The sequence below is a fragment of the Monodon monoceros genome, unplaced genomic scaffold (assembly GCF_005190385.1).
Source record: "Monodon monoceros isolate NGI ecotype Baffin Bay Population unplaced genomic scaffold, NGI_Narwhal_1 Super_Scaffold_5, whole genome shotgun sequence".
Lineage (NCBI taxonomy): Eukaryota > Metazoa > Chordata > Mammalia > Artiodactyla > Monodontidae > Monodon > Monodon monoceros.
Genome location: NW_021703782.1, coordinates 584784 through 610449, shown reverse-complemented (window position 1 = coordinate 610449; position 25666 = coordinate 584784). Strand labels below are relative to the sequence as shown.

The 25666-nt window shown below is 44.4% G+C and overlaps 1 protein-coding gene across 4 annotated transcripts in view; it reads left to right on the top strand.

Moving 5' to 3' along the window:
• Nucleotides 1-5239: 5239 nt before the first annotated feature.
• The window catches only part of SPOCK3 (SPARC (osteonectin), cwcv and kazal like domains proteoglycan 3), a 421631-nt gene continuing 401204 nt past the window's right edge, over nt 5240-25666 (top strand). For all 4 annotated transcript variants that reach the window (XM_029203303.1, XM_029203302.1, XM_029203300.1 and 1 more), the window contains exon 1: nt 5240-5410. In XM_029203303.1, coding sequence (XP_029059136.1) covers nt 5240-5410 — 171 coding nt within the window. The remainder of the gene's footprint in view (nt 5411-25666) is intronic.

Below are 25666 nucleotides of genomic sequence, written 5' to 3'. Positions count from 1 at the left end.
TATTTTTTTTAAATTAAAAAATTTCTTTTTTTTAGTGGTACGTGGGCCTCTCACTGCTGTGGCCTCTCCCATTGCGGAGCACAGGCTCCGGATGCGCAGGCTCAGCGGCCGTGGCTCACGGGCCCAGCCGCTCCGAGGCACGTGGGATCCTCCCGGACCGGGGCACGAACCCGTGTCCCCTGCATCGGCAGGCGGACTCTCAACCGTGCGCCACCAGGGAAGCCCCAAAATTTATTTATTTTTGATGCCCCTAATGAAAATTTTAGAAATTATTGTTACTTTCTGTTAAATTAAGATCAGATGATTTATAAGACTTAGATGGTTTCAGTAAATAAAATTCTGAGATGAGGACACAGAATGATCGCTCTTGGCATGATTCCAGGATGGTGTTGGCAGGTCTTTAATTTGGTCCTGAACTTTTAATACTCAGGGTTTTGCTTCATTTTTTTCTTCTTTTTTATATGCTGAATTCAAGCTTATAGATGGAGATGGCATAAGGCATCACTCTAGACAGTAGACTTTTATAGCTCAGATATTGGTTCCCTCGTCTTATAATGTAATATTTCAGACATGGCCTTAGGATAACTCACTTAACCCTAAACCACAGCTCTGGTGACATCAGACACTCTGCAAAGCCCATTAGCCTCCATGGCCCCTTGTCTGCACCAGCTGGCTGTAACGGAAAGGCAACCACACTTGCTTGGTTGGCAAACAACATTTTTTCCTAAAGACAGAGCTGCAGTTTGGTCAATTCCCATCTCAGCCCACCAGGTGGGTCACCTGCTGGTTCCTGGCTTGCTGCTGCTGAGACCCAGCGTCTGAGGGGATAAGGTCATTTGAGGCAGGGACCAAGGTGCTAGGGGAGCTCCTTGCTTTCATGTCACCTCTTTCCCTGACGCTGAGTAAGGGTGTGTCCCAGCTCTGACTGAAACAGAGAAACTAAAAATAGAATTACCATATGACCCAGCAATCCCACTACTGGGCATATACCCAGAGAAAACCATAATTCAAAAAGACACATGCACGCCAATGTTCATTGCTGTGCTATTTACAATAGCCAGGTCATGGAAGCAACCTAAATGCCCATCGACAGAAGAATGGATAAAGATGTGGTACATATATGCAATGTAATATTTCTCAGCCATAAAAAGGAACGAAATTGGGTCATTTGTTGAGACGTGGATGGATCTAGAGACTGTCATACAGAGTGAAGTAAGTCAGAAAGAGAAAAACAAATATCGTATATTAACGCATATATGTGGAACCTATAAAAATGGTATAGATGAACCAGTTTGCAGGGCAGAAATACAGACACAGATGTAGAGAACAAACGTATGGACACCAAGGGGGGAAAGTGGCGGCGGGAGGGTGGTGGTGGGATGAATTGGGAGATTGGGATTCACATATATACTAATATGTGTAAAATGGATGACTAATAAGAACCTGCTGTATAAAAAAAATAAATAAAATAAAATTCCAAAAAAAAAAAAAAGAAATGCACAGCAGGCGGGGGAGGAAAGATGGGGGCAGGAGAGGAACCAAAGAACATAAACAAAAGATCAAAACAGCAGTTTCTCTGGAGAGAGAAGACCTAGAAGCAGAGAAGCACGACCACCCTGGAGAAGTTCACAGTCCCTCACAACCATTCCTGTGTATTTACTAACAACAGGGTCCTGGGCAGTCTGCGAAGACGAAAGGGCATCCTGTAAAGCACGTGGCATAGGGAGATGCGCGATGTGTCGGACCTTTCCTGTACATCCTCGCGATGGTTTTTACAGCAGCTGAGAAAGAAAGTGACTAATTAAAGATGGCTGTGTGTGTGTGTGTGTGTGTGTGTGTGTGTGTGAAGAAATGGAGCTCCATCAATGTCTTCAGAGATCCCAATCTCAAAGGTGGTTAGAAAGAGACCTCTTGTCACTATACGCTGAGTATTTCTCTCTAGAATTGTGGCGGATCTGAAAATGAGGGTAAGAAAACTTAGAGAAGAAATAGACTTAATTCAAAAAAAAAAATTTCCAAGCAAAGTGTCTTCTATAATAGGTGTTCGTTGATGGATTAACTTCATGTTTAGTACAGGAATTGTTAAAAGGATAAAGAAATAAGTAAGAAACTCGACCTCTGGGTCAAGTTCAAGGTCAGAGTGACCCCAATGTTGGTTGTTCATGATGTATATGAGTTATTAATTGGCGTGAGGTGACAGAAGTGACAGGAAAGGGGCTGGGAATCTGAAGACTTGTGTCTTGCTGTGACCGATTTTGTAAAGCATGTTCAGAAACACAAAAACAAGCTCTAGCCCTGTCCGGTACTGTCCTGCACCAGTGTCTTACTCTGCCCACCCCAAACACCACACCCCTCTTCTGCTTTTCTAGCCTTTCCCTTTCCTACACTGGTTCTCAACACAACTGGGAAGCAGGCAGTGAATTACTCCCCTCTGGACCCCCCACTCTGACTTGCAAGGTCCCAGCTACCCCTCGCATGTCTCACCGCCTACTTAATTCTCTTCCTTTTTCCCCCCTGAGGTGCTTTGCTCACAGCAAGCTTTCTATTAACCCCCATGGAGGTGTTAAATGATAACCCCGGTGTTAACTGAAGTGTGAATTCTCTCTGGATTATTTAAATTTTGAAAGCAGGCTCTTTAAAGACCCAAACATTCAGTTACACAGGGAGCAAAACAAGGGACTTCCCTGTGGCTTTGGAAGAAGGCTGGGGTTTAGGAGTTTTGCCAGTTGGGGGAGGTGAGCTGGGCCACACCAGGCCAGCATAAATTCTCTGCAGACAGGCTCGTTCTACCTCTTTGGACTCACACCGTTTCAAACTTGCACTTTGTTGGTAAATCCTGCTCACTGTCAGATCTGGAGTTTGATGCCCTGTTGGAAGTTTTTCTCCCAAGACAAGTACCACTGTCACTGGGAGTTTTTCCACAGATTTTTACAACTGGTAGGTAGCAGTCCATGTGGGGCTGCATTTTTGGAAGTTGCCAGTGACAGCTAGATGTGAAGAGATTCTATGAACATCTGAGGTTCAGCAGTGAAATACATGCATTTTGCGTAAATGGAGAATATACCTATATCTATCTATCTGAAAGTGATGTTAGCTTCAGATGGCGATCACCATGCTAAAATCCAGATCCCTATGGATTCTGAAGGGGGAGAGTCTGTAGCACTATCCCTCATCAAATAATCAAATATTCTGTAGCAAACAACACACATCTTTCTTAGAGGTTGGAAGTTTTGTTTTTGTTTGTTTTTGGCCACGTGGTGCGGCTTGTGGGAATCCCTGACCAGGGCTCGAACCCAGGGCCTCTGTAGTGGAAGCAGAGTCCTAACCACTGGACCACCAGGGAATGCCCTGGAAGGTCATTTTTAATTTAATAATTACTTCTGCTGTGCATCAAGTTTCATCTAAAGCACACTTTCTGTGCTTTTTCTATCAGATTTAAATTAAAAAGAATGAGGTTTTTTAAACATATTAAAATATTCTCATTGAATTGAGAGTAAAGTACTTCCAATTTTGCAGTAGAGCAGTGAGGCTAGGATGCAGGCAGCTGAAGGACAGGGCATCCGGAAGAGGCCATAGCAGTGGGCTGACCTAAGGATGATCTAATGACGTGGTACGCAGGAATTAGAACATTCTAAACTAACGGCCAGCTGTAGAGGCCCAAACACACATCTTTGGAGTATTAGTACACATCAGTGTTCTCAAGTTATCTGAAACGTGTTGACATCAATCGGTGCATCTTTGAATTACAATTGTAGATTCTGTTTTTTTTCTCCCCTTGCTATCATTCGAGTGGAAAAGGGGGAAATGGTGGGAAAAAAATTTTTGAGTTAAAAAATAGATTTTTTCTTTCATTTTTACATACTATACATTTTTAAATCCTGTATTTAAAAAATAGCAGTGTTAATTAATCATGTCTGACTCCTATTTTAATATAGTTTGAAACATGTTGCACAAATGTTACATGAGATTGAAACGGAGAACGTGAGAAGGTACAGCTGTTATTCAAATAGCTCCTCAAGTTTCAGAAGCTCCAGGACATTTTCAAAGGTCACAGCTTTGGGAGATGGACTTCTGGCTGAAATAATCTCTAACGATTCACACAGAGATACAGAACGTGATCGCAGTGTTTTAGCCTCTGTGGATCTGCTGATATGCATATAATGTTCACTTCGCCTACATCATCTAAGTCTGTGGGAGAGCCTGTCTTCGTCAGATTCTGCTCACAGGGGGCCAATGACTGACTTCCTTCCAGTTTATTTAGAATATGTGGAGAAGCCAGAGGGAGCCGAGTATTTTGTCATAAATGCAGATTTGGAAGGCAAAATGAGTTTCAAAGCTCTCTTCCATGGTGCAGTAGGGAGACACAGGCTGGGCTTTTAAGTTTTCGGTTCAAGTCCTAGAGCGTAAACTACAGCAGCCAAGGCGTTCTGATGAAAGGAGAATAAGGTACAGCACGTGAGGGATGGGGGCGGACTCACGCGCCCCACGTAGTGAAGATTCTCTCCTTAAGAAAGGAAAGGAAAAGAACTTCCGCCCTTTAACATGAAGTTCACGCACACGTAGCTAAAATTTTCTGGGCTCCGGCGCATCACTGAGGCCCTGCGGGCGGCTTCCCCCGGGGCGGGCAGTCGGAGGAGCCGGACGGTGACGCACCGAGTCGTCCTCAGCTCGCGTCCCTCTCCGGCCGCACAGCGCGGAGCCGCAGGGCAGCGGCTGGGAGACCGCGAGCCCCGGTGCAGTTTGCAACCCGGTGCCGAGCGCGCCCCGAGCCCCGCGCCCCCGGGAGCGAGGCCGGTCGGCGGCCGCGCCGGAGCCGGTGCGGAGGGGGCGGGAGGCGGATGCGGGTCCGCGCGGGCGCCGCGTCCTCCGCTTCCAGCCGAGCCGCATCCGGAGCGCCCGCAGCTCGGATCCGGGGAGGAAGGTGGGCCCGGAGGAGGCGGGACGGGAGAGGGGTCGGGGAGGGGTCCCGGGGAGGCGGGGCGGGGAAAGGGAGCGTGGATGGGGGAGGGAAGGACGGAGGGGCGCGCAGACCGAGCGGCGGCCGCGGGTGGGCACGGGCGCGCGGGGCCGGCGGCGGCCACGGGAACCGGGAACGGCTCCGGGAGCGTGTCCAGTGCGTCCGGCGGGGCCGGGCGGCCCACGGGGTTGGCGCCGGACCTCCTCCCGCCCCACCCAGCTCCCGGCCGAGACGCGCGGTCCGGGCCCTCGTGTGAACCGGCCCCGCTTTTTCCGTCCACAGATGCTCCGGGCGCCGGCCGTGCTGTGCGTGTGCGCGGCCGCCTGGTGCGCGCAGGCTCTGGCGGCGGCCGCGGGCCGGCCGGACGGCGGCAATTTTCTGGACGACAAACAATGGCTCAGCACGGTGTCCCAGTACGACCGGGAGGCCGGACAGTGGAACCGATTCCGAGACGTAAGTCGGCGCCTTCCCGCGCTCGAGCGCGCTGCCCGGGGCGGGGTGGGGGTCAAGTTGGGGCGCGGGGAGGAAGTGGGCGCCTTGGAGGCCGCGCCGTGCTGGGGGGTCGCCTACCCGGGGTCCGGGTGCCCCCAGGTCCCCACGGTCCTCTCCCCGCCCCCAAAGGTTCGCAAAGTGCCACCTGCCCAACTTTGCACGGGGCCTGGCGCTGGCGGGCACGGCCAGGGGGCTGGCGAGGCGTTTCGCTGAGGTGGGCTCGATCCCGCGGCTGGCAGCGCACCCGGTGGCCTGGGGGGCGGGAGCGGGAAGGTGTGGGCTCGTAGGCGCCCGCCCGCTCCCGGGGACGGCGGGTGTCTGGGGCCCCGGTGAGCGTCAGCCTCCACACCCGGCGACGACCTGCACTCGATCAAGATGTTGCAGACTCTGTGCGGCGAGGGTGGGCTGCCGGGGCGGCAGTGACAGGGTTAAGCTGGGGACCCCCCCCCCCACAAGTCCCGCATCCTACCTGGGAGCTTCCTCAGGGACGATGAGGGCTATCGAGACGCAGCCTGTACCTGAGACCCGACCGCGGGTCGCTGTGCACCTGCTGGTCAGTGTCCACCGCACGCGGACGCAGCGCAGCCGCGGGGCCGGGCACGGTGGTCCCGGTAGGGCTGCCCCTCCCCCCGCCCCTCTTAAGCCTCTGTGGTCGCGTTGGCAGACGCCAGCAGCGCTCCGCACACCTGAGGACCCTCAGGACCCGCCCGCAGCGCCTCGTGCGCAGAGGCGGATCTGCTCCTTCGGGCAGATCACACTCCGTCCTCATTTGGAAAATTGGGAAAGTGAGTGGAAGCTCGGGCTAGTTTCATCCTGCGCCCTTCACCCCCAGTCGCTCGCAATACCCCTCATAAGAAGTGGCTGACATGCCAAGCCCAACGCGGAGCCGATTCTGGCAGCCGGATTCCTCAAGAAACGCTCATTTTTACCTAAAATTCGACGTAGCATCTCATTGATAATAGGCCTGCGTATAGGTGGTGGAAAACGATGATGGTCGCATTTAGCAGGGCTCTGTCTTACATGCCTGTGAGTGAAGCCTAAGCAACATTTTACTACTGAGTACAATTTCTGGTACCGGCGCACCCCTTACACTCCTGTTCTATTCAAGTTGTTGCTGATGTCGAGTACGATCCAAAAGGCCAGCAGGCGAATGAGATATTTCTAAACCTAGGGGAAAATTTCTATTCACCCTGCCTTCGTTTGGGTTGAACATTTGTAACTGTTCGAATAATGCTTCCTATTATGACATTTCGTTGCTGAATGGCTACTTTAAAAATCTTTAGAAAATGGATTTTATGCTTCCTTCTCTAAAACATATTTTAAATCTTGAATACCTTAGTATTCTCTGACTTCATTGAAATTACTTTATTGAATTATTAAGAGCAAACCAGTCTATACTCGGACAGTTTGTAAATGTGCTTGATTTAAAAGACTTGAGAAAGCTGAGCGGCCTGGAAGGATTAAATATTCCAGGATTCCTGCAGCCAGCTTCTACGGAGACCAAGTAGACTATTGTTTTGCTATCGTGTTTGCAGTTATGCTTATGTGATCTCAGGGGCAAAATCCATCAAAATTATATGTTAAATTTAAGTAAAGGATTTACTGAGTTTTTTTGGGGAGGGCAGACATGTTTGAAGTACATGCAAATGTACATGCAAATGTAATAAGGATTTATTTGAAAAACTTCTGCAAGGTTTCAGGCTTACCGTTTTAGTAAGACAGTTAAATTTTGTGGATGGCTTCTGGAGGGCAGGCAGGAGATAAGTGATTGTTCCCGTTTGAACCACCTGTAGCTTATTTGTTAGCATGATAAAAGGTGTGCTGACAGTGTGAGGTCTCAATGCAGAATGCTTGCTGGATCCTTATTTAGACCACCCACCCCACTGCCAATTTACATATTTTCTTTACGTTTTGGGGAGTTGTTAGCTTGATAATTTCTTTCTGTCTTTTTCACAATGTTGTTTATTGGTTGGTTCATTTTAAACTGGGAACACACCGTTAGGAGGCATTGCTTGAAACAAGTCTGTACTGCACGGAATCTACCTTTAAATGTTCTGCCTCAGCTCTGATATCTTAAATAATGGTGTTGCATACTCAGTTTTATAAAGGCAAAGAAACAAGGAAATCTGAACCTCTTCTTTTGGAAACAGTTTGACTGAAGCACTTCTGTTGAGTGCTTTTCTCCCATTAAAATATAATTAATTTCATTTAGAAAAAAGCTTTGAGATTTCTCAGCATAATTGATGCTGAAATGAATTCTTACCTTCTTGTGGCTATTTTACACAGTTACCATTATTTTAGAAGTAACTCCTTAATGCAAGCTGGAAATATATCTTCTTTGGAATAATATTTGAAAACTATTTTGAATAATAGTTGAAAATACAATTAATCATTCTATTTTAATTGAATGATTTTTTAAAATAAATGTAGTCTTGAAGTAGGTTTTATATAATATAAATTGTCTTATATAATAGAGCTTTAGAAATAAGGACCATGGTTAGGAAATACGTGAGAGTAGGTGAACAGAAGAAGCAGGATCATTGATGACTCGGTGGTGAAGGATGAGTCATCTTCCCAGTTTCCTCAGGATAAATCACAGAGAAATAAGAAAACCACAGGCAAGCTTACAGTGAGAAAGTATTAACATAGGAGAAGCTTCAAGTAATTGTGACCACTCTATACCCTGTACTAGCAACGCTCTTTGAATAAACTTTTGTGGCCCTTTTAAAGTGTACAAAATGACGTATAGACACAGAGAACTTGTATCCTTTTGAAAAGCAAAAGGATGTATTATATTTGGTTATTGGTATAAAATTCCTGTAGAGATTCTAGTCTCCATGTTTTAGGAAAAATAAAAGTTTAATTTGAAGATAGAAAGAGGTCAGCACATTTTAAAATACGTGTGGTAGATTGAGCCAGCCTATTCAGGGTATAATGATGAGATGTTGAAATAAAGCAGACAAAAAACTCTCAACCTCGGGGTATGTTAAGTAGATACCCTGGTTGCATGGCATTTTCTACTTTTTTAGTTCTGTTGAGTGGTGATAAAATCCAGAACCCAAGACTCCTCAGTGGGGGAATTGTGGGAATACTACGACCTTCACCAGGTACAGGGTAGAGACCCACCCCCTCACCCCGTTTTTGCAAAGATGAATATATACACCAGTCTATTAGGAGAATTGGATATCAGTATCATTATAAGGAAACCATGAATCACATGGTTTATATATTCTATATTTCAAACATTTATGATTTATAAGTCAATTAAACTATACTCTTTATCATGTAATAAATGAGTATGGAATTTGGAAACCAATAAATTAATCGGCAGTGAATGATATAATACCGCCATCAACCTTTTATATTATTGATTTCACTGGAAGACATATACTAATTAGGAATGATAGAGGGATACTGTATGTTGGCAGCAGTACAATAAAAGTCTAGCAAAAGTGGCAGTGTTGGTCATGCTACTTTTAAATAACTCATATGATCAAATCAGAATTCTTTCCTTAAATTGAAATTCCAATGCTTCTGGGTTACATTTCTTTTTCAATAAAAATATCTGGTAGTGGTGGGTAGGGGGAAGAGGTAGGGATGAATAGGTGGATCACAGAGAAATCTTTTTTTTTTATCAAAGATACTTTTAAAAAATTTTTTTTCAGAAATATAGTTGATTTACAATGTTGTGTTAGTTTCAGGTCCACAATAAAGTGATTCAGTTATATATATATATACAAGATATATGTATGTGTGTGTATATATATATATATATACACACACACACACACACACACAAGATACTGAGTATAGTTCCCTGTGCTATACAGTAGGTCCTTGTTGATTATCTATTTTATATATAGTGGTATGTATATTTTAACCCCAAACTCCTAATTTATCCCTTCCACCAGCCTTTCCCCTTCGGTAACCATAAGTTTGTTTTCTATGTCTGTGAGTGAGTCTGTTTATGTTTTGTAAATAAGTTCATTTGTATCATTTTTTTAGATTCCACATATACGTGATATCATATGATACTTGTCTTTCTCTGACTTAGTTCACTCAGTATGATAATCTCTAGGTCCATCCATGTTGCTGCAAGTGGCATTATTTCCTTCTTTTTTATGGCTGAGTAGTATTCCATTTGTATATATGTACCACAACTTCTTTATCCAGTTCTCTGTCCATTGACATTTAGGTTGCTTCCATGTCTTGGCTATTGTAAATAATGCTGCTGTGAACATTTGGGTGTGTGTATCTTTTGGAATTAGTGTTTTCGTTTTCTTCAGATATGTACAGTATGGAGGTTCCTTAAAAAACTAAAAGTAGAGTTACCATATAATCCAGCGATCCAGCTCCTGGGCATATATCTGAAGAAAACTATAACTTGAAAAGATACATGCACCACAGAGGATATTTTGGGCAGTGAAAATAGTCTGCATGATAGTAAGGTGGTAGATACATGTTACTGTACATTTGTCCAAGCCCAAGGGTGAGCCCTAAGGTAAACCATGGACTTTGGGTGACTGTGATGTGTCCTGTAGTGGGATCAATTGTAACATTGTAACAAATGTCCCAACCGGTGGGGAGGGTGACAAGGGAAATTCATGCACGTGTGGGCAGTGTGTATATGAGAAATCTCGGTACCTTCCTCTCAGTTTTTCTGTGAACCTAAAACTGCTCTACAGAAGTAGAGTCTTAAGGGGCTTCCCTGGTGGTACAGTGGTTAAGAATCTGCCTGCCAATGCAGGGGACACAGGTTCGAGCCGTGGTCTGGGAAGATCCCACATGCCGCGTAGCAACTAAGCCCGTGCGCCACAACTACTGAGCCTGTGCTCTAGAGCCCGCGAACCACAACTAGAGAAAGCCCGTGCGCAGCAGTGAAGACCCAACAGAGCCAAAAATAAAATAAAAAAAAAAAGTAGAGTCAAAAAAAAATCATAACCACAACTCCATCACTTCAAAAAACAAATTAAAAACCGGGGGCTCGTTTTGAACACTGTTTTAAGAAGTGGTTACCATTTGTGCTGCAAAACCTGAAATCAACTTCAATTACATTTGTTCCTTGAGTAATTTTTAATACTCTTTAGATGTATAGGAAGCAGTAGGTAGTAAAGTTTTACAATTTAACTTTAAAAATGCAACCTTAACGTAAATTAAGGGACATGTGAAGTGTTGTGAAAATGTAAAATATAGGTCGAGGTGTCTCAGAGGCACTCAAATTATAAGTTGGTCTTTTAAAAATGCCTGATTTGGATATACTGAATAGTAAGTAAACACTTATGGACTTCTCGTTTTTAAAATTTTATTGAAGTATAGCTGATTTACAATGTTGTGCTAATTTCTGGTGTGCAGCAAATTGATTCAGTTATACGTGTGTGTGTGTGTGTGTGTGTGTGTGTGTGTGTGTGTGTGTGTGTCTATGGTCTTATTCTTTTTCATTGTTTATCACGGAATATTGAGTATATCAGTAGTTCCCTGTGCTCTACAGGAGGACCTTGTTGTTTATGTATTCTCTCTATAATAGTTTACATCTGCTAATCTCAAACTCTTATGAACTTTTTTTCTTTCCCTTTTCATTTGAGTTGGGGTTCGAGCGAACAGATTATTTGAGAGAGAAGGCTGATGGGGGGATGTTTCCGCGTCCTTAGTGGCTGCTGAGGAATAAAGCACCCCCCAACCCCGTCATCTGTTAACTGGGACACAGCTGTTAGAAAGTAAATAGGATGGTTTCTGTGCCTACTCCAAGGAAACTACTCTTGATTTAAAAGGCATTACATACAGTATTTCTTTTTCTCTTTCTGACTTACTTCACCTTGTATGCTAACATATATATATATGGAATCTAAAAAAAAATTTAAAAGGTTCTGACGAACCTAGGGGCAGGACAGGAAGAAAGACACAGACGTAGAGAATGGACTTGAGGACACGGGGAGGGGGAAGGGTAAGCTGGGACGAAGTGAGAGAGTAGCATGGACTTACATATACTACCAGGTGTAAAATAGATGGCTACTGGGAAGCAGCCGCATAGCACAGGGAGATCAGCTGGGTGCTTTGTGAGCACCTAGAGGGGTGGGATAGGGAGGGTGGGAGGGAGGCACAAGAGGGAGGGGATACAGGGATATATGTATACATATAGCTGATTCACTTTGTTATACAGCAGAAACCGACACAACAATGTAAAGCAATTATACTCCAATAAAGATGTTAAAAAACTAAAAATAAAAGGCATTACAGTTCAGACAATGGAAATCTTTAAAAGACCCCTCTCAGTGAGTTTCTTAGGTTTACAAAGGGCCCTGGCTGTGTGTCCCGACTACCCGGTGTCCCGACTACCCGGTGTCCCCTCAAAACTGAGGCTCTTTTTTTTTACTGAGATATAATTGACAAATACAATTGTATATATTTAAGGTGTATGGTGTGATGAGTTCATATTCATATGTCTTGTGAAATGACCCCTTTTGTGGTACTTTAATAGTAGGCAAGACATGTATTACTTTGCCTTTCAACAATATGCACCAAAAATCCAATTAAACAATAACAATTTGGGGAGATTTAACACATTAGACCATTATTCTCTCTGTTCAGGAATACTTTCTCAGTAGTGGATATCCAATTCTGATTTTTTTTAAAGTATATTTTTAGTGCTTCTCACTATGAAACCACATTTTAAAATGTGACACTATTATGTTTTATCACAGTTGAGAACATCGGGTCTTCTTGGGAATTCTTCACAGTTAATTCCTTGCATTTTCACGATTGTTTTTCTCTCTGTCTTTTAATCTTTTGATGACAGTGGGCCACAGTGTGTTTAAAATTCCAAATCCGTGGGCTTTCCTGGTGGCGCAGTGGTTGAGAGTCCGCCTGCCAATGCAGGGGACACGGTTTCGTGCCCCGGTCCGGGAAGATCCCACGTGCCGTGGAGCGGCTGGGCCCGTGAGCCATGGCCGCTGAGCCTGTGCGTGGGAGAGGCCACAACGGTGAGAGGCCCGCGTACCGCAAAAAAAAAAAAAAAAAATGCAAATCCATAGCAGCCTTTGTAGACAGTGTCCGTATTTGCAGATCAGAGCTGGTGAGACTATAGCATGAGATGTTTTTTTATCTTGGACTGTTGTTCATATTGTTGAAATCGGAGGGTTACTAGAGAGACAGGCGGTTGACCTCCTAAAGGAAGCAACAGGCTTTAAAGGCCATGGGCCAGTGAGTGGCCTCAGCCGCAAGGGGCCATCCCCACGCAGCATCCTGACCTCTCCTGGTCATCAGGGTCCTGGTTAAGCCCTGGCCCTGGTTAAGCCCTGGCCCTGGTTAAGCACTGGTTTTATACAGTCTCCACATCCCTGTTTCATATCACTATCCCCCCCGCCCCCCCACACTCACCACGGTGTCAGAATGTAGGGTAGGTTTAGATAAGTTAGCATCATGTGAGGAAGCAGGTCAGACGATGCCCAGGGACCTGCCGTTTCTGCAGAGGGGCTCCTGGGTGGAGCTGACACCGCATTGTCAGACCCCATCAGGAGGCCTGAACCGAGTACAAAATTGAGTCGATTTGCCCTGGCTTCCTTCTGACAGATAGAAGTTAGGGGCGTGGGTAACACTTTAACTATCCAGCTCTCATAACTTCTCGTGAATTATTAGGAAAGTGTAACTAAGAGGATTGAGAAATAAGTTACTCTGTATGTGTGTGTGAATACATGTTCTGTATGTGTATACGTATGTACATAGCGGTCTGTGCATAAATGTGTATGTGTTGTATATATGGTTTACCTGTGTGTGTGCCTCTTCAAATAGGTAACAGATTAAATAATTAGAAAACCAAGGTGTTGGTATATTGTATTATAGATATTACTTTTGTATGTTAGTTAGAAAGCAGACAGCCCCCCTAAAATGTTAAGACACGGATCAGTGTTTTTTTTTCTGGTTAAGTTTTCCGCATCTCATGAATTGAGAACGTGATCTCGTTTGCTGTTACGTGTGTGGTCCGTGTGTGCTTTCCTGGTTCTTATGGGGAGTCAGCTTGTTGGGGTTTCTATGCTAGATATACTTTTATAAACTTTTAGCTAGATATACAAAAGGAACAGCAAGCACTGCTATAAAGCATTTATTTTCCTGCTCTTACAATAAGACTGGTTTTATTTTATTTTTCTATTGTAGTATAGTTGATTTACAATGTTAATTTATGCTGTACAGCAAAGTGATTCAGTTATACATACATTCTTTTTTCATATTCTTTTATATTATGGTTTATCACAGGATATTGGATATAGTTCTCTGTGCTCTACAGTATGACCTTGTTGTTGATCCATCTTTTTGCATATATGTAATAGCTTACATCTGCTAATGCCAAACTCCCACTCTGCCCCTTCCCCACCCCCTCCCCATTGGCAAACATAAGTCTGTTCTCTATGTCTGTGAGTCTGTTTCTGCTTTGTAGATAAGTTCATTTGTGTCATGTTTTCGATTCCACACATAAGTGATATCATATGATATTGGTCTTTCTCTGAATTACTTCACTTAGTAGGATAATCTCCAGGTCCATTCATGTTGCTGCAAATGGCATTATTTCATTCTTTTTTATGGCTCAGTAATATTCCATTGTATATATGCACCACATCTTCTTTATCCATATATCTGTCAATGGACATTTAGGTTGTTTCCATGTAAGACTGCTTTTAGATCTCAGGCCTCTGACTCACAGTAACATTTTCTGTCCTTATACAGCTTGAGTTTTCATGATCGGGGCCAGAATTCTTTTCTTTTATTTTCTGTATTTATTTTTTAAGCAATCTGTGAACCTTCTACATTCCCTATCCAAGTCCCATACGCTCCTGGAGTATTTACATGCGTCTTTCCATCTATGAACATCCTTTAATCTTTTCAGCTCTTTCTGCTTCTGTTAGCTTACAGATTTCGTTGCCCTGTTGGGCTGTGAACTCTATACCACAGTAGACTGTGCTCTCTCCACCCCACACCCCTGCAGTTCATGGGCATCCGCACAGTGACCAGCTGGGAGTAAAGATTAGAGAACACTGACCATGAAGGAGCCCTATGTGAGATTCACCTGCCACCTGCCCGGTCGCAGGGAAAGCCTTTCAGATCTGTGTGCTTTCTAGGGACCATTTCCCTTTCTGGTCACCCCCCACCCAGTTTTGTAATTTGAATGAATATTTAATTGTTATAAAATGTCAGGTGTCAAATCCTGAACTGCCTTCACCCGTCAGTCCACAGTGTGCCCCGGTGGACGTGCTGGGCCACTGTGACCACGTCCACTTGACCATGGACTGTCATGCTGTGCATCCCTGCATCCCCTCTGCCAATCCATCTACTTCTTCTGCAGTTTCTCTTCGACCACAGAACACTGTTGCTCTAAAGCCTTTAGAGATTTTTTGCTGCCCACTAGGTAATATCAAACCCAGTGTCCCCCCTCTCTTATGTGACTACTGCACTTCAATTCATAGATGTGCATCTGAGCCCAGACAGTTCACGGCGCAACCAGATATATTCATTTCCGTCACTTCTGCCTCACTTACAATTGCTGGTATTTCAGGTAGCGATGTGTTGAGTTCCTGCCTAAGGGGACTGAATCTGAGTGCCTGGGTACAGATAGGATTTCACCTCCCCACCGTGTAACCGGCCCTCAGGAAGCAGGTGGTCCAGGCCTGGGAGTCAGTCATCCTCTCGGGTCTCCGTCAGTGGCCACTTTCTGTCCAGCAGGAGGGACTTGAGAGAGTGGGGGACACACAGCTTGTGCTGGAAAGGACTGCAGGTGGCCAGGTGGGACTGTCCCACAGGCCAGGAGTGAGGGACATGGCTCCCTTCCCTTCTCCAAGGGCAGCCGGGATGTCAGCTTATCACAGGGGCGGGAGGGATGCTGGGAGGAAGGAGGCCAGGCGAGTACAGGGAGGAAGATACAGGTCACTACTGGGCCTGTTTCAGCCATCTCAGTATTTCTTGGAAATACTCCCTGTGCCCACGGAAGGGATTCTTATTATTTCCAGTGAGCTGTTTGCCTTGACCTCGACCTTTTTTCCTCCTGGGTCACTGGGCTGACAAGGACCAGTCAGGGCTTCCCCAGTCCCGACATTTTGGATCTCGCACTGCGGTATGATGCTTCTTGGCCTATAATTACTATTTTTTGGTGTCTGTTAGGTGCCAGACATACTAAGTATATAATTACATTTAGTAGAATCTTTAAAAAATATTTTTAATTGTAGTAAAAAACACATAATATAGCATTTACCATATTTTCCATTTTTCAGTGTATAGTATAGTAGCATTAAGTGTATCCACGTTGTTGTACAACCATCTCTAGAGCATTTTCATGTCGCAAAACTGAAACTGCACCTGGTAAACAACTCCTGTTCCCCTCCCGCAGCCTTTGGCCATCACCCGTCTACTTTCTGCTTTTATTAATTTGACGACTTTAGGCGTCTCATGTAAGTAGAATCGTACGGATTTGTCTTTTTGTGATTGGCTATTTTACTGAGCATAATGCCCTCAGAGTTTATCCATGTTGTTGCAAATGGCAGGATTTCCTTCCTTTTTAAAGCTGAATGATATTCCACTGTGTGTATACACCACACACATTTGTTTATCCATTCATCCATGGATGGACACTTGGATTGCTTTCACCTCTTGGCAGTAGAAATAGACTGCCATGAACATAGGTGTGCAAATATGTCTTCAGGATCTTGCTTTCAATTCTTTGGATATATACTCAGAATTGGGATTGCTGGCTCATATGGTAGTTCTATTTAAAAATTTTTTAGGAACCTCCATATTGTTCTCCATAGTGACTGCACCAATTTACTTCCGAACCAACAGTGCACAAGGGTTCCAGTTTCTCCACATCCTTAACAACACTTGTTTCTGGTTTTTGATGATGGCCATCCCAACAGGTATGAGGTGGTATCTCACTGTAGTGTTTTTTTTTTTTTTTTTTTTGCGGTACGCGGGCCTTTCACTGTTGTGGCCTCTCCTGTTGTGGCGCGCAGGCTCAGTGGCCATGGCTCACGGGCCTAGCCGCTCCGTGGCATGTGGGATCTTCCCGGACCGGGGCACGAACCCGTGTCCCCTGCATCGGCAGGCAGACTCTCAACCACTGCGCCACCAGGGAAGCCCCTCTCACTGTAGTTTTGATTTGCATTTACCCCATGATTAGTGATGTTGAGCATCTTTTCGTGTACCCATTGGCCATTTGTATGTCACCTGGAGAAATGTCTATTCAAGTCCTTTGCCCATTTTTATCATTATTTTTTTACCAACCTGAGAAGTAGACATTATTGATATATGTTTTACAAATGGGGAAGACTTAGTTTCAACAAGCTTAATTAACCTGCTTAAGATTAGTGAGGCTGGGCTTCCCTGGTGGCGCAGTGGTTGAGAGTACGCCTGCCGATGCAGGGGGCGCGGGTTCGTGCCCCGGTCCGGGAGGATCACGCATGCCGCGGAGCGGCTGGGCCCGTGAGCCATGGCCGCTGAGCCTGCGTGTCCGGAGCCTGTGCTCCGCAACGGGAGAGGCCACAACAGTCAGAGGCCCGCATACCGCAAAAAAAAAGAAAAAAAAATTAGTGAGACTATTAGCTCTAAAGATCATGTTTATTTTTCTGTTTCTTATTTATTAACAGTTGACCACTTTCAATGAGTAATTACAAGCAACTGAAATTAGTTTTTTTTTTTCATTTGAAATGTTATGTTGGGTCCTTTTAAATGGTCACAATTACCATCTTTTTGGTTCTTGTCTGCTAGACCAATAAATTGATAAAGACTTGGCATTTTTATTACAATTATGGAGAGAGTGTCTCTTATACAGAGTTACAGTGATATTACTATAGTTTGACCGTTTCATCTTGAAGCTACAATGGAAGACTTCCAGTAGAACAGCGTTTTATCCGGACAGGCATAGTATATGTGACCATGCATAGTACCAGCATTTTTACTTAGTAATGAATTTTTTCGATATCACAGGACAGTTCTGAATATATCTTCGGTGGGCAGGAGTGCTGTGAAAAGGAGGAGTAATGTGTCCTTATGTGGCTGTGACTGGCCTTCTGAGGACACCTATAGCATCTTTGGGAACCACTCTGCACCATTGTGCCTGCATTCCCCCTGCTACAGTTGTGGATTTATTTTCAAAGTCAAGAAAGTGGAAAAGGAATTATGTCTTACAATTTTAGACTAGAAATCCAGAAATTTTTATTGTATACAGTCAACACCTACTCCTGTAAGTGTGATCACTGTTGAATGGGTGCTGACGCAGCCTGCCAAGTTCTGTCCATGGTAGATCACTTATTTTTCTACATTTCCCATGTTGAATATCAAAGATTGATGGAACACCGTTGATTTTTTTTAAAAATGAAATTGTGTCATATTTAAGACAGGTTAGAGCATGTCTTGCTTTTAAAATACTTTTGTTGTCTACTTCTGTTTGGAGACTTCTCTATCTAGAATTTCATTGACGTTATTCAGTATGAACTATTTCACTGAACACGAATTCTCTGCTTTTAGAGTTTTGTAACAAAAGAGCAAAATTAATTAGCTGCATACTGAAGAAAATATGGAGTGACTTAAGATTTAATAATTTCTGTATTTTATAGTTATTCTGGTATGTGTTGCATGTTCCAGATAATTCTGTGGGTTTTTTAGTCTTAGCATAGGAAAAGCCCATTATTTAGCAGGAATAAAAGAAGGAGGAGGGCCAGAAATGCAACAACTTAATCTAATTGTGTCCCCAGATAGATAAAACATTGCAGGCCATTAGCTTCCTGAATCTGGTTAAATGCTTACTAGCTCTAGCTCCTAAAATAGTAATTTGATGGTCCCTTAATCACAGCTCATTTTGACTCTTCTATCACCAGCTTACTCCGTGACTTTCAGAATATTTACGCGGGGCTTTCTAGGCAGGATCTTCTCAAGCGTCTGAAATATGGGCTTGCTAGTTGCCTGGACACATGGTATTAGCATCTGCTGAAGAGCAGTTTTAGAATACGGGGATATTTCTAGGCCTTCTGTAGTGTACAGTGTAGGGTGAGGTTATAGTCTTCCAGTAGGACCGTCCTGGTGACATCTGCGCTTCTCCCCCAAGTCCCTGGGCAGTCACATTCACCTCAATGAACATTCCCTGAGGCACAGCTTTTCTGGAACATGGTATCAACAAGCACTACCTTCGTATGACCTGCAAACTGTTTTTTTGACATGAAACATAATTTCTTGGAGTTCAGATGTTAAACGCTTTATCGTTTTAAAGGACTGTTGGGCTTCCTGAAACTGTGTGAATCAAGGGCACGCTCCATGCTGGTCTGACTGAGGCGCTGCTGGTTTGGAAGCTGTGACATTTGAAAGTCACCCCCAGGGAAAGTCATGGTTTTAGGTAGATCATCACGTTGATCACGTTATCCTCAGAATTTCTTGTTGGTCACACAGGCCTGCTTGGCTTGCTAGTGTTGTCGCTGAAAATCGTTGGTTTCAGAATTGAATGCTTTCAGTTAGTTTTTTATTTCACATATTTGCCTAAGTAAAAGAATTTAAAACACGGGAAAATTGCCAGTGGGGAATGACATGTTTAATTCTGATAGCAAATTACTAGTCAAGATAGGAGAAGACATCTCGCGAATAGCAAGTATTTGAGGGGGGAGATGCATTTTGAACGTTTGCCATGCATCCAGTTTTGAATATCATTGAGAACCGCCACAGCTTATAGGTCAGGCGGTGGGATCTGGAAATCCAGTTTCAGAACTGCTTTGTTTGCTGAGTAGCCGAAAGCCAACTGGCCTTTGCTGCCGAAAGCCTTGTGTTTATTCTTTGACTGAGGGCCTCTTTATTTACACGTGCTGCTGGTCTGACTTGTGGTTTGGAAGGCCGGGTCACCAAGGTCACAGGTGGCAAAGGCACTTCTCCTGCTGGTCCCCTGCTCACGCTGGCCTCGGGTGTGGCTCCCTCACCTGCTACCCAGATCAGAAGAAGAGTAAAGCAACAAATGTCATCTAGGGCGAAGCTGACGACCATGGGGCTCTGGGACATGTATGTTCCTGTTCACGTAATCATTTTCTGAGCTGAAAGCTATTCGCTGACTTCTAATTGGTCTGCCTGTTTGTGTGCCCTGAATGGCTCTCAAGTTTCCTGACTCCATAGCTCTCACCTTGGACTCCAAAAATAAGTTCTTTGTGAGCAGTAATCCTTGTAAGTAGTAGGTAGTTCTAGGTACAGGTGGTCTTATGTGTAATTAAAACCCATTTGTTATTAATTGTTGAACTTGAATAACTAATTTTCACTTTTTTGTTGTTGGATTAGACTGCAGTGTTTCTGATTTGTATTTGTGGTTGAATAAAAACCTTTTTTTTTTTTTTTTTTTTTTTTTTTGCGGTACGCGGGCCTCTCACTGTCGCGGCCTCTCCCGTTGCAGAGCACAGGCTCCGGACGCGCAGGCTCAGCGGCCATGGCTCACGGGCCCAGCCGCTCCGCGGCATGTGGGATCTTCCCGGACCGGGGCACGAACCCACGTCCCCTGCATCGGCAGGCGGACTCCCAACCACTGCGCCACCAGGGAAGCCCTAAAAACCTTTTTTTATTGTAGTTCTTGGGTTTAACTTTTTTTACATTTGAATTAACCTATGAATTTAAAGAACTTTCTCCTTGACGGTATGATGACACTTGTACAGTTTCATTTTTACAGGGGTTTAGCAGTATTGATGTCACAATATCAGTATAGCCATTTCTGCAGAGCTTAGGACAGTCTTCAGCTTTCAGCTGTGCAGAGATTTTCCTAAGGCTCTCAGAGTTTCAGGGCAATATTTACTGAAGTGTGTGGGCCCCTGTTCGCCCGCACTGTCCCCACCAGCTCACCTGCAAGGTCCCGCAAGGTCGTCTCTCATCCTTGGCTGGGATCCCCCCCCTTCCACCTGGGCTAGTCTTGTGGATGGATGGCTTCCATGTTTCTAGGCTCTTCTGTGCCTACAGCATCTAACGCTTTATCAATACATTATTTCTCCCAAAGTACAGCTTGGATCTTTTTGCCCCTCTGTTGGAAACTCCTGTTCACTCTTTCACTTACGACAGAGCAGGACTACATTTGGCTGCACCTGTAAACTTCCCTCCATGAGAAAAACTGTGGCATCGCCACATAACGGATCAGTTCATATAGGTGTGGAGTCATCTTAGAGGGATACTGTGTGATTCCTAAACCTGTTAGGGTTGAGGTTCGCTGTTTGCAATCGTAAAACATACTTGGAGGAAGATTGTTCATCAGATGGGCTTTGAAGTAAGCGAGAGAAATAGCTCAGGAGAGAGACAGTGGTTGCTTCTGAGGTTGGTCTGAGGTTCTGCAGCAGGTGGGTGACACAAATTCCTCTTCAGGCCCGGGCTCACCCAGCCCACTCGTGATTTCAGTGGAGCTCAGCCTCGGGGAGAGACGGTACCAGCCACAGGGACACTGCTTCCTGCTGATGGAACCAGGTCTCTGAGGCCTCCAGGCTGTAGGCAGGTTCTGGTGGTGGGAAGTCCCTCCAGGTAGCATCTCAGCATGAGGTCACCGTGGACAGCTGGGACCCTCCTGGGGATACACACATCTCACCGGGAGCTCCTGCTCAAATGTCAGCCCCACTGACATCCAAGGCCCTTCATCACCTGCTCTCTTCCCTGTTTTTTGTCTCAGGCACCCACACCCCAGCCGGGCCAGCATCCCTCCTTCTCTCTAGGCGGTTCTCACCTGAACGCCTGCACAGGGGCCCTTTGCCCAGCTTCTCATCTCTCCCCTAACAGTTCTCATTTTTTGTGCCAGTGTGTCCTAACCCCTCCCTGCTCTCCACAGTCAGTTGCAGCCTCCCTCTTCCCGCGCCTGCCCTGACACACCTGGCGAGGCTGGTGTTGGTGGCGGGGCAGTGCCGTCGCTCTGCAGGCCGCAGAAGGGGGCTCATGAAACTGGGAGACACGGGGCGCGTGGGCGGGCCCACGGCCCTTCCGCTCAGGTGTGCAAAGTCACAGTTAACACAGAGCTCAGAGCCCAGGTGCATACTAGTAGTTGATGCTACAGCATTTTATTTTATTTTTTCCCAGGGTTTTAGTGCGCGTGTCATCATGGAACTTGGCTTCCTTCCCAATTCCTTAGACAGTCTTTCTTAAGTATCTGACTTCTGCGTTTAAGCTCTCGTTTATTTTATAAGAACGGTGTTGCTTTTTACCATCAAGTTTGAACTATATTTAAAAACAAAACAGGGCTTCCCTGGTGGCGCAGTGGTTGAGAGTCCGCCTGCCGATGCAGGAGACATGGGTTAGTGCCCCGGTCCGGGAAGATCCCACATGCCACGGAGCGGCTGGGCCCGTGAGCCATGGCCGCTGGGCCTGTGCATCCGGAGCCTGTGCTCCGCAACGGGAGAGGCCACAGCAGTGAGAGACCTGCGTACAGCAAAAAAGAAAAAAAAAGAACATTAGTAAGGGTTTCCATGTCGTACATGTTCTTGCACCTCCTGGTCTATAACGCCTAGGAAATTGTCAACAGTAGGCTGCTGGATTTTTGCCAAACGTTGCCACAGACGTTAGCAGCCCCAAGTCAAGGTTTCAAAGCTAGAAAAAGGATTTTCCCTTAGTCTTTTTGTTTAAACTCAAACTCTCTAAACATGAGAATCCTAAGAAAGAAGAAACATCGTAAAGTGCCCTTAAAACTCAGAGGATTGGTTCCTTCACTGTACGTAACAGTGGAGCAGAGGGAAATTTATAGATTTCTTCTTCTTTTCTGGAAGAGCATGTGTTGAAAGGAAACTTCTTAACCTGATTTTGTAATAAAAATATAGTGTTAAGAACACTATTTGGAAAACCCCTCTCGAAAAGACACAAGTGCTCTGAGATGTATTTTGTAGCCTGAAGTTTAATCATGTGAATTAAGAAAACTATAATGTTTAATTATCCTAAATGCAGTTGAAATGACAACTTCTCACATAAACTTTCTTCTTCCTACATGTAATCCTATCGTGTTCAGCATTCAACTCTGGAGAATCTAAATTACTGAAGGAAGACAGATATATAATCTATAACATAGATTAAAGTTGCTTAAGAAGGATAGTAACAACTGCTATTTGTGGATATTTTATTCTTTAAACTGTATGAAAACAGTAATAACAACACATACAAGACCCAAACCAGGAATTATCTCCACTAGCTATTGAGTGGTTTGTATATTTCCTTAAGCGGTTTCTCAATTTTCATCTTGACGGCGTCCTCAGCCAATTGCCATGGAGGTGGTATCTACGCCTGTAAAATCCGAAGCAGAAATGAGGCCTCTGAGAGCATAGTTTGAAATCAAATCATGCGTTCCAATTGCTGGAATAGTCCCATATCATTTTATAGTAGAGTAGTGTAGGATCAAGGTGTTGATTGTCATTATAATAAAACTTCACAGATCTGACTCCTGCAGTCTTGTGACAGTGCGGTAAATGAGCAGACCCACGTGATGAAATGTCATCTGAACATTTACCGTCTTTTATGGTGACTCTGCTAATTAACATCCTGATATGGAATTTTGTATTCAGTGCTCTTTTGAAAAAATCTTAAAGATTCAGAAATTCAGTGCTTACTTTCTTATACTTTCAGGGTCTGGGGTTTATAATACAAGATAGTTAAGTTGTATTAAAACCACGACTGTTTCATCTGTAATTGTGTTGGTTCACAAACCTCCTGAGAAGTTCCCTGGGTGAGACCTGAAACTGGCCGCCGCGTACGGAGGGCTGGGAGAGACCAAAGAGCGAGGCAGACCCTCTGGGTGGGCAGGCAGCAGGTGTAATGAATAAGGGGACTGACTCTGGCGCCACAGGACGAGTAGATCACCACACCCACCCGCCAGAGTCTTACAGCTTATACAGAAGCCTCATCTGGACTCGCGGCGTATTCAGTCCAGGTGGTCTCAACACCGCGTTACTCTCTCAAGGCTGCATCCTTGGAACGGCTCCTGGGGTGGGAACTGTGGGCAGAGCCTGTGTTCCAGTGATTGGGGACAGAGGGGAGGGGGTGAGGAACCTCTGGTTACCCAGGTCCAGCTCACGATCAGCTGGCAGTCACGTCTTCTGCATGACCTCCGCCATCAGATTGTTACTGAGACAGATCACAGTGGAAAGGAGATTCCTGTTTTCTCCTCTATTTTTATTTAATTTAGTTATTCATTCATTCATTTTTCATTTTATTTTATTTTGTTTTATCTTATTTATTTATTTTTCTTGCCCCGCTGCATGGCATGTGAGATCTCAGTTCCCCAACCAGGGATTGAACTCACGCCCCCTGTGTTGGAAGCTCAGCGTCTTAACCACCAGGGAAGTCCCTCTTTATATTTAAATAAACAGTTCTGGCAATAGTGTTTGTGTTTCAAACTAGACCTCCAGTTTCTTGGTTAACACTAAGTAGCAGCTGGTATTAGTGAAAAATGACAATTAAATAAAAATTTTCTTGCTAAATATTTAAGTTTTCTAAATTTGGGGGACAGTTTCTTTTACATTATTAGAACATGATTTTTTAAAGGTTATTAATGCAGTTTAACAACTTTAAAAATAAATACTTAAATAAGTTATTCATGTACAGCAGAAAAGATTTAAAAATGATTACAACTTTTAAATAAATTATTATATATCTATAATTGTTGTATATTATATGTCTATAATTTTATATATAGTCACTTCAAATGCTATTTAATGTAATTTTGTTACATAAAAATAATCAAATTCAAATCAGAAAAGCAGCAGCAAATTAAAAAGTTTGTGATTTGAGTACTGTCCAGAAAAAATTAGTCATAAAAGAGGTTAGATTTTGGTACCGTTTTACAGATAGCAGACATGATGGCAAAACTATAGAAAAGTGAACATTTTAGTTTGGTACTTTTTTTTCCTTTATGAAAATACCCAATGACTGCTCATTTTCCCATAAAATGCCCTTAAAATTGATTAAATAAATTGATGACAGGTAAGGCTAAAGGTAGGGGTTCTATTACTATTTAATTGATGCAACTGTACCGTTAATGGTTAGAAAAGCTATAAATGAATCGGCTGTGTATTCTCACCCAGGGTTATTGTGGAATCCTACAGGTGGTCCACCTTCTCCTCTGCACCTCCTGTGACTTCGTACGACACAGAACGACATCTGCCTTGGCAAAAACACAGGAAGAAATCGCACCTGTAAACAGTTCATTTTAAGCCAAGAGTAAAATTAAAAGCACCTCATTCTCACACATTAGTGGCTATTTGTTTCAAGTGGTTACAGGAGGAGGGTAGACCTGTTTCCCTACAGGGAACCGAGAGCCATAGGAGCAGCTTTGCCACTTTCTGCGTCACCTCTGAGCACAGTCTGGCACCGGCCGCGGATGCAAACCTGGTGTTCCAGGCCCAGGTGGTGCGGTCTGGAGCTGCTCAGGGGGAGACCACACCCCAGCATTCTTCTCACCACAGGTGGGACCGTAGCCAAACCACACATGGTAAGGTCGTTCCTAAATTCACGTAGACGAATACACTGCATTTTATTTGTTTCGTATTTTGCCATATGCCTTGAAAAAAATGCAAACATTACTGCAGTTTTCTAAAATACTTGACCTTGTTAAAAGGTTTCTCGCTCCCTACACTACAGGACTTCTAGTGACGTTACGTAAGCAAGTTGAAAAAACTGTGTTGTGTCAATTTTGAAGTGATTTTCAGTGGATTTTGGATCACTTGAGGTCTCTGCTCTATACTGTGATCTGGCTGAAGAAACGTGACCCTTGGTTCCTGATTCCCTGATTTCCCTGAAATGGTTTATGGTACAGAAATAACTTTTGCTCTTATTGAAGCAATAGGAATAGAGGAAAATATGATTTAAGTTAAAATAGTCAATTTTTCTTGAATGCAGATCTTTGTCCGTATTTGAGAGGTAAAAGCATAAATCTTTAAAAAAAATAGAGATAAAACAACAGCTTCGGTGAAGACTCAAACTGAGGGTAACTCAGAGAACAGCACCCAGGAGCAGAAAAGCATGGGGTGAAGCTGCTTTTGTTGTGCATTGTCTGTAACAACAGCCCTGAAATGTAGGCGTAGCATCCATACTTAGCGTACAGCCTGAGCGACTAGATGAATAGAAAGTAGTGCTCAGAGAGTTTTTTATGTTTTGTTTTGTTTGTTTGTTTGTTTTGCGGTACGCGGGCCTCTCACTGTCGTGGCCTCTCCCGCTGCGGAGCACAGGCTCCGGACGCGCAGGCTCAGCGGCCATGGCCCACGGGCCCAG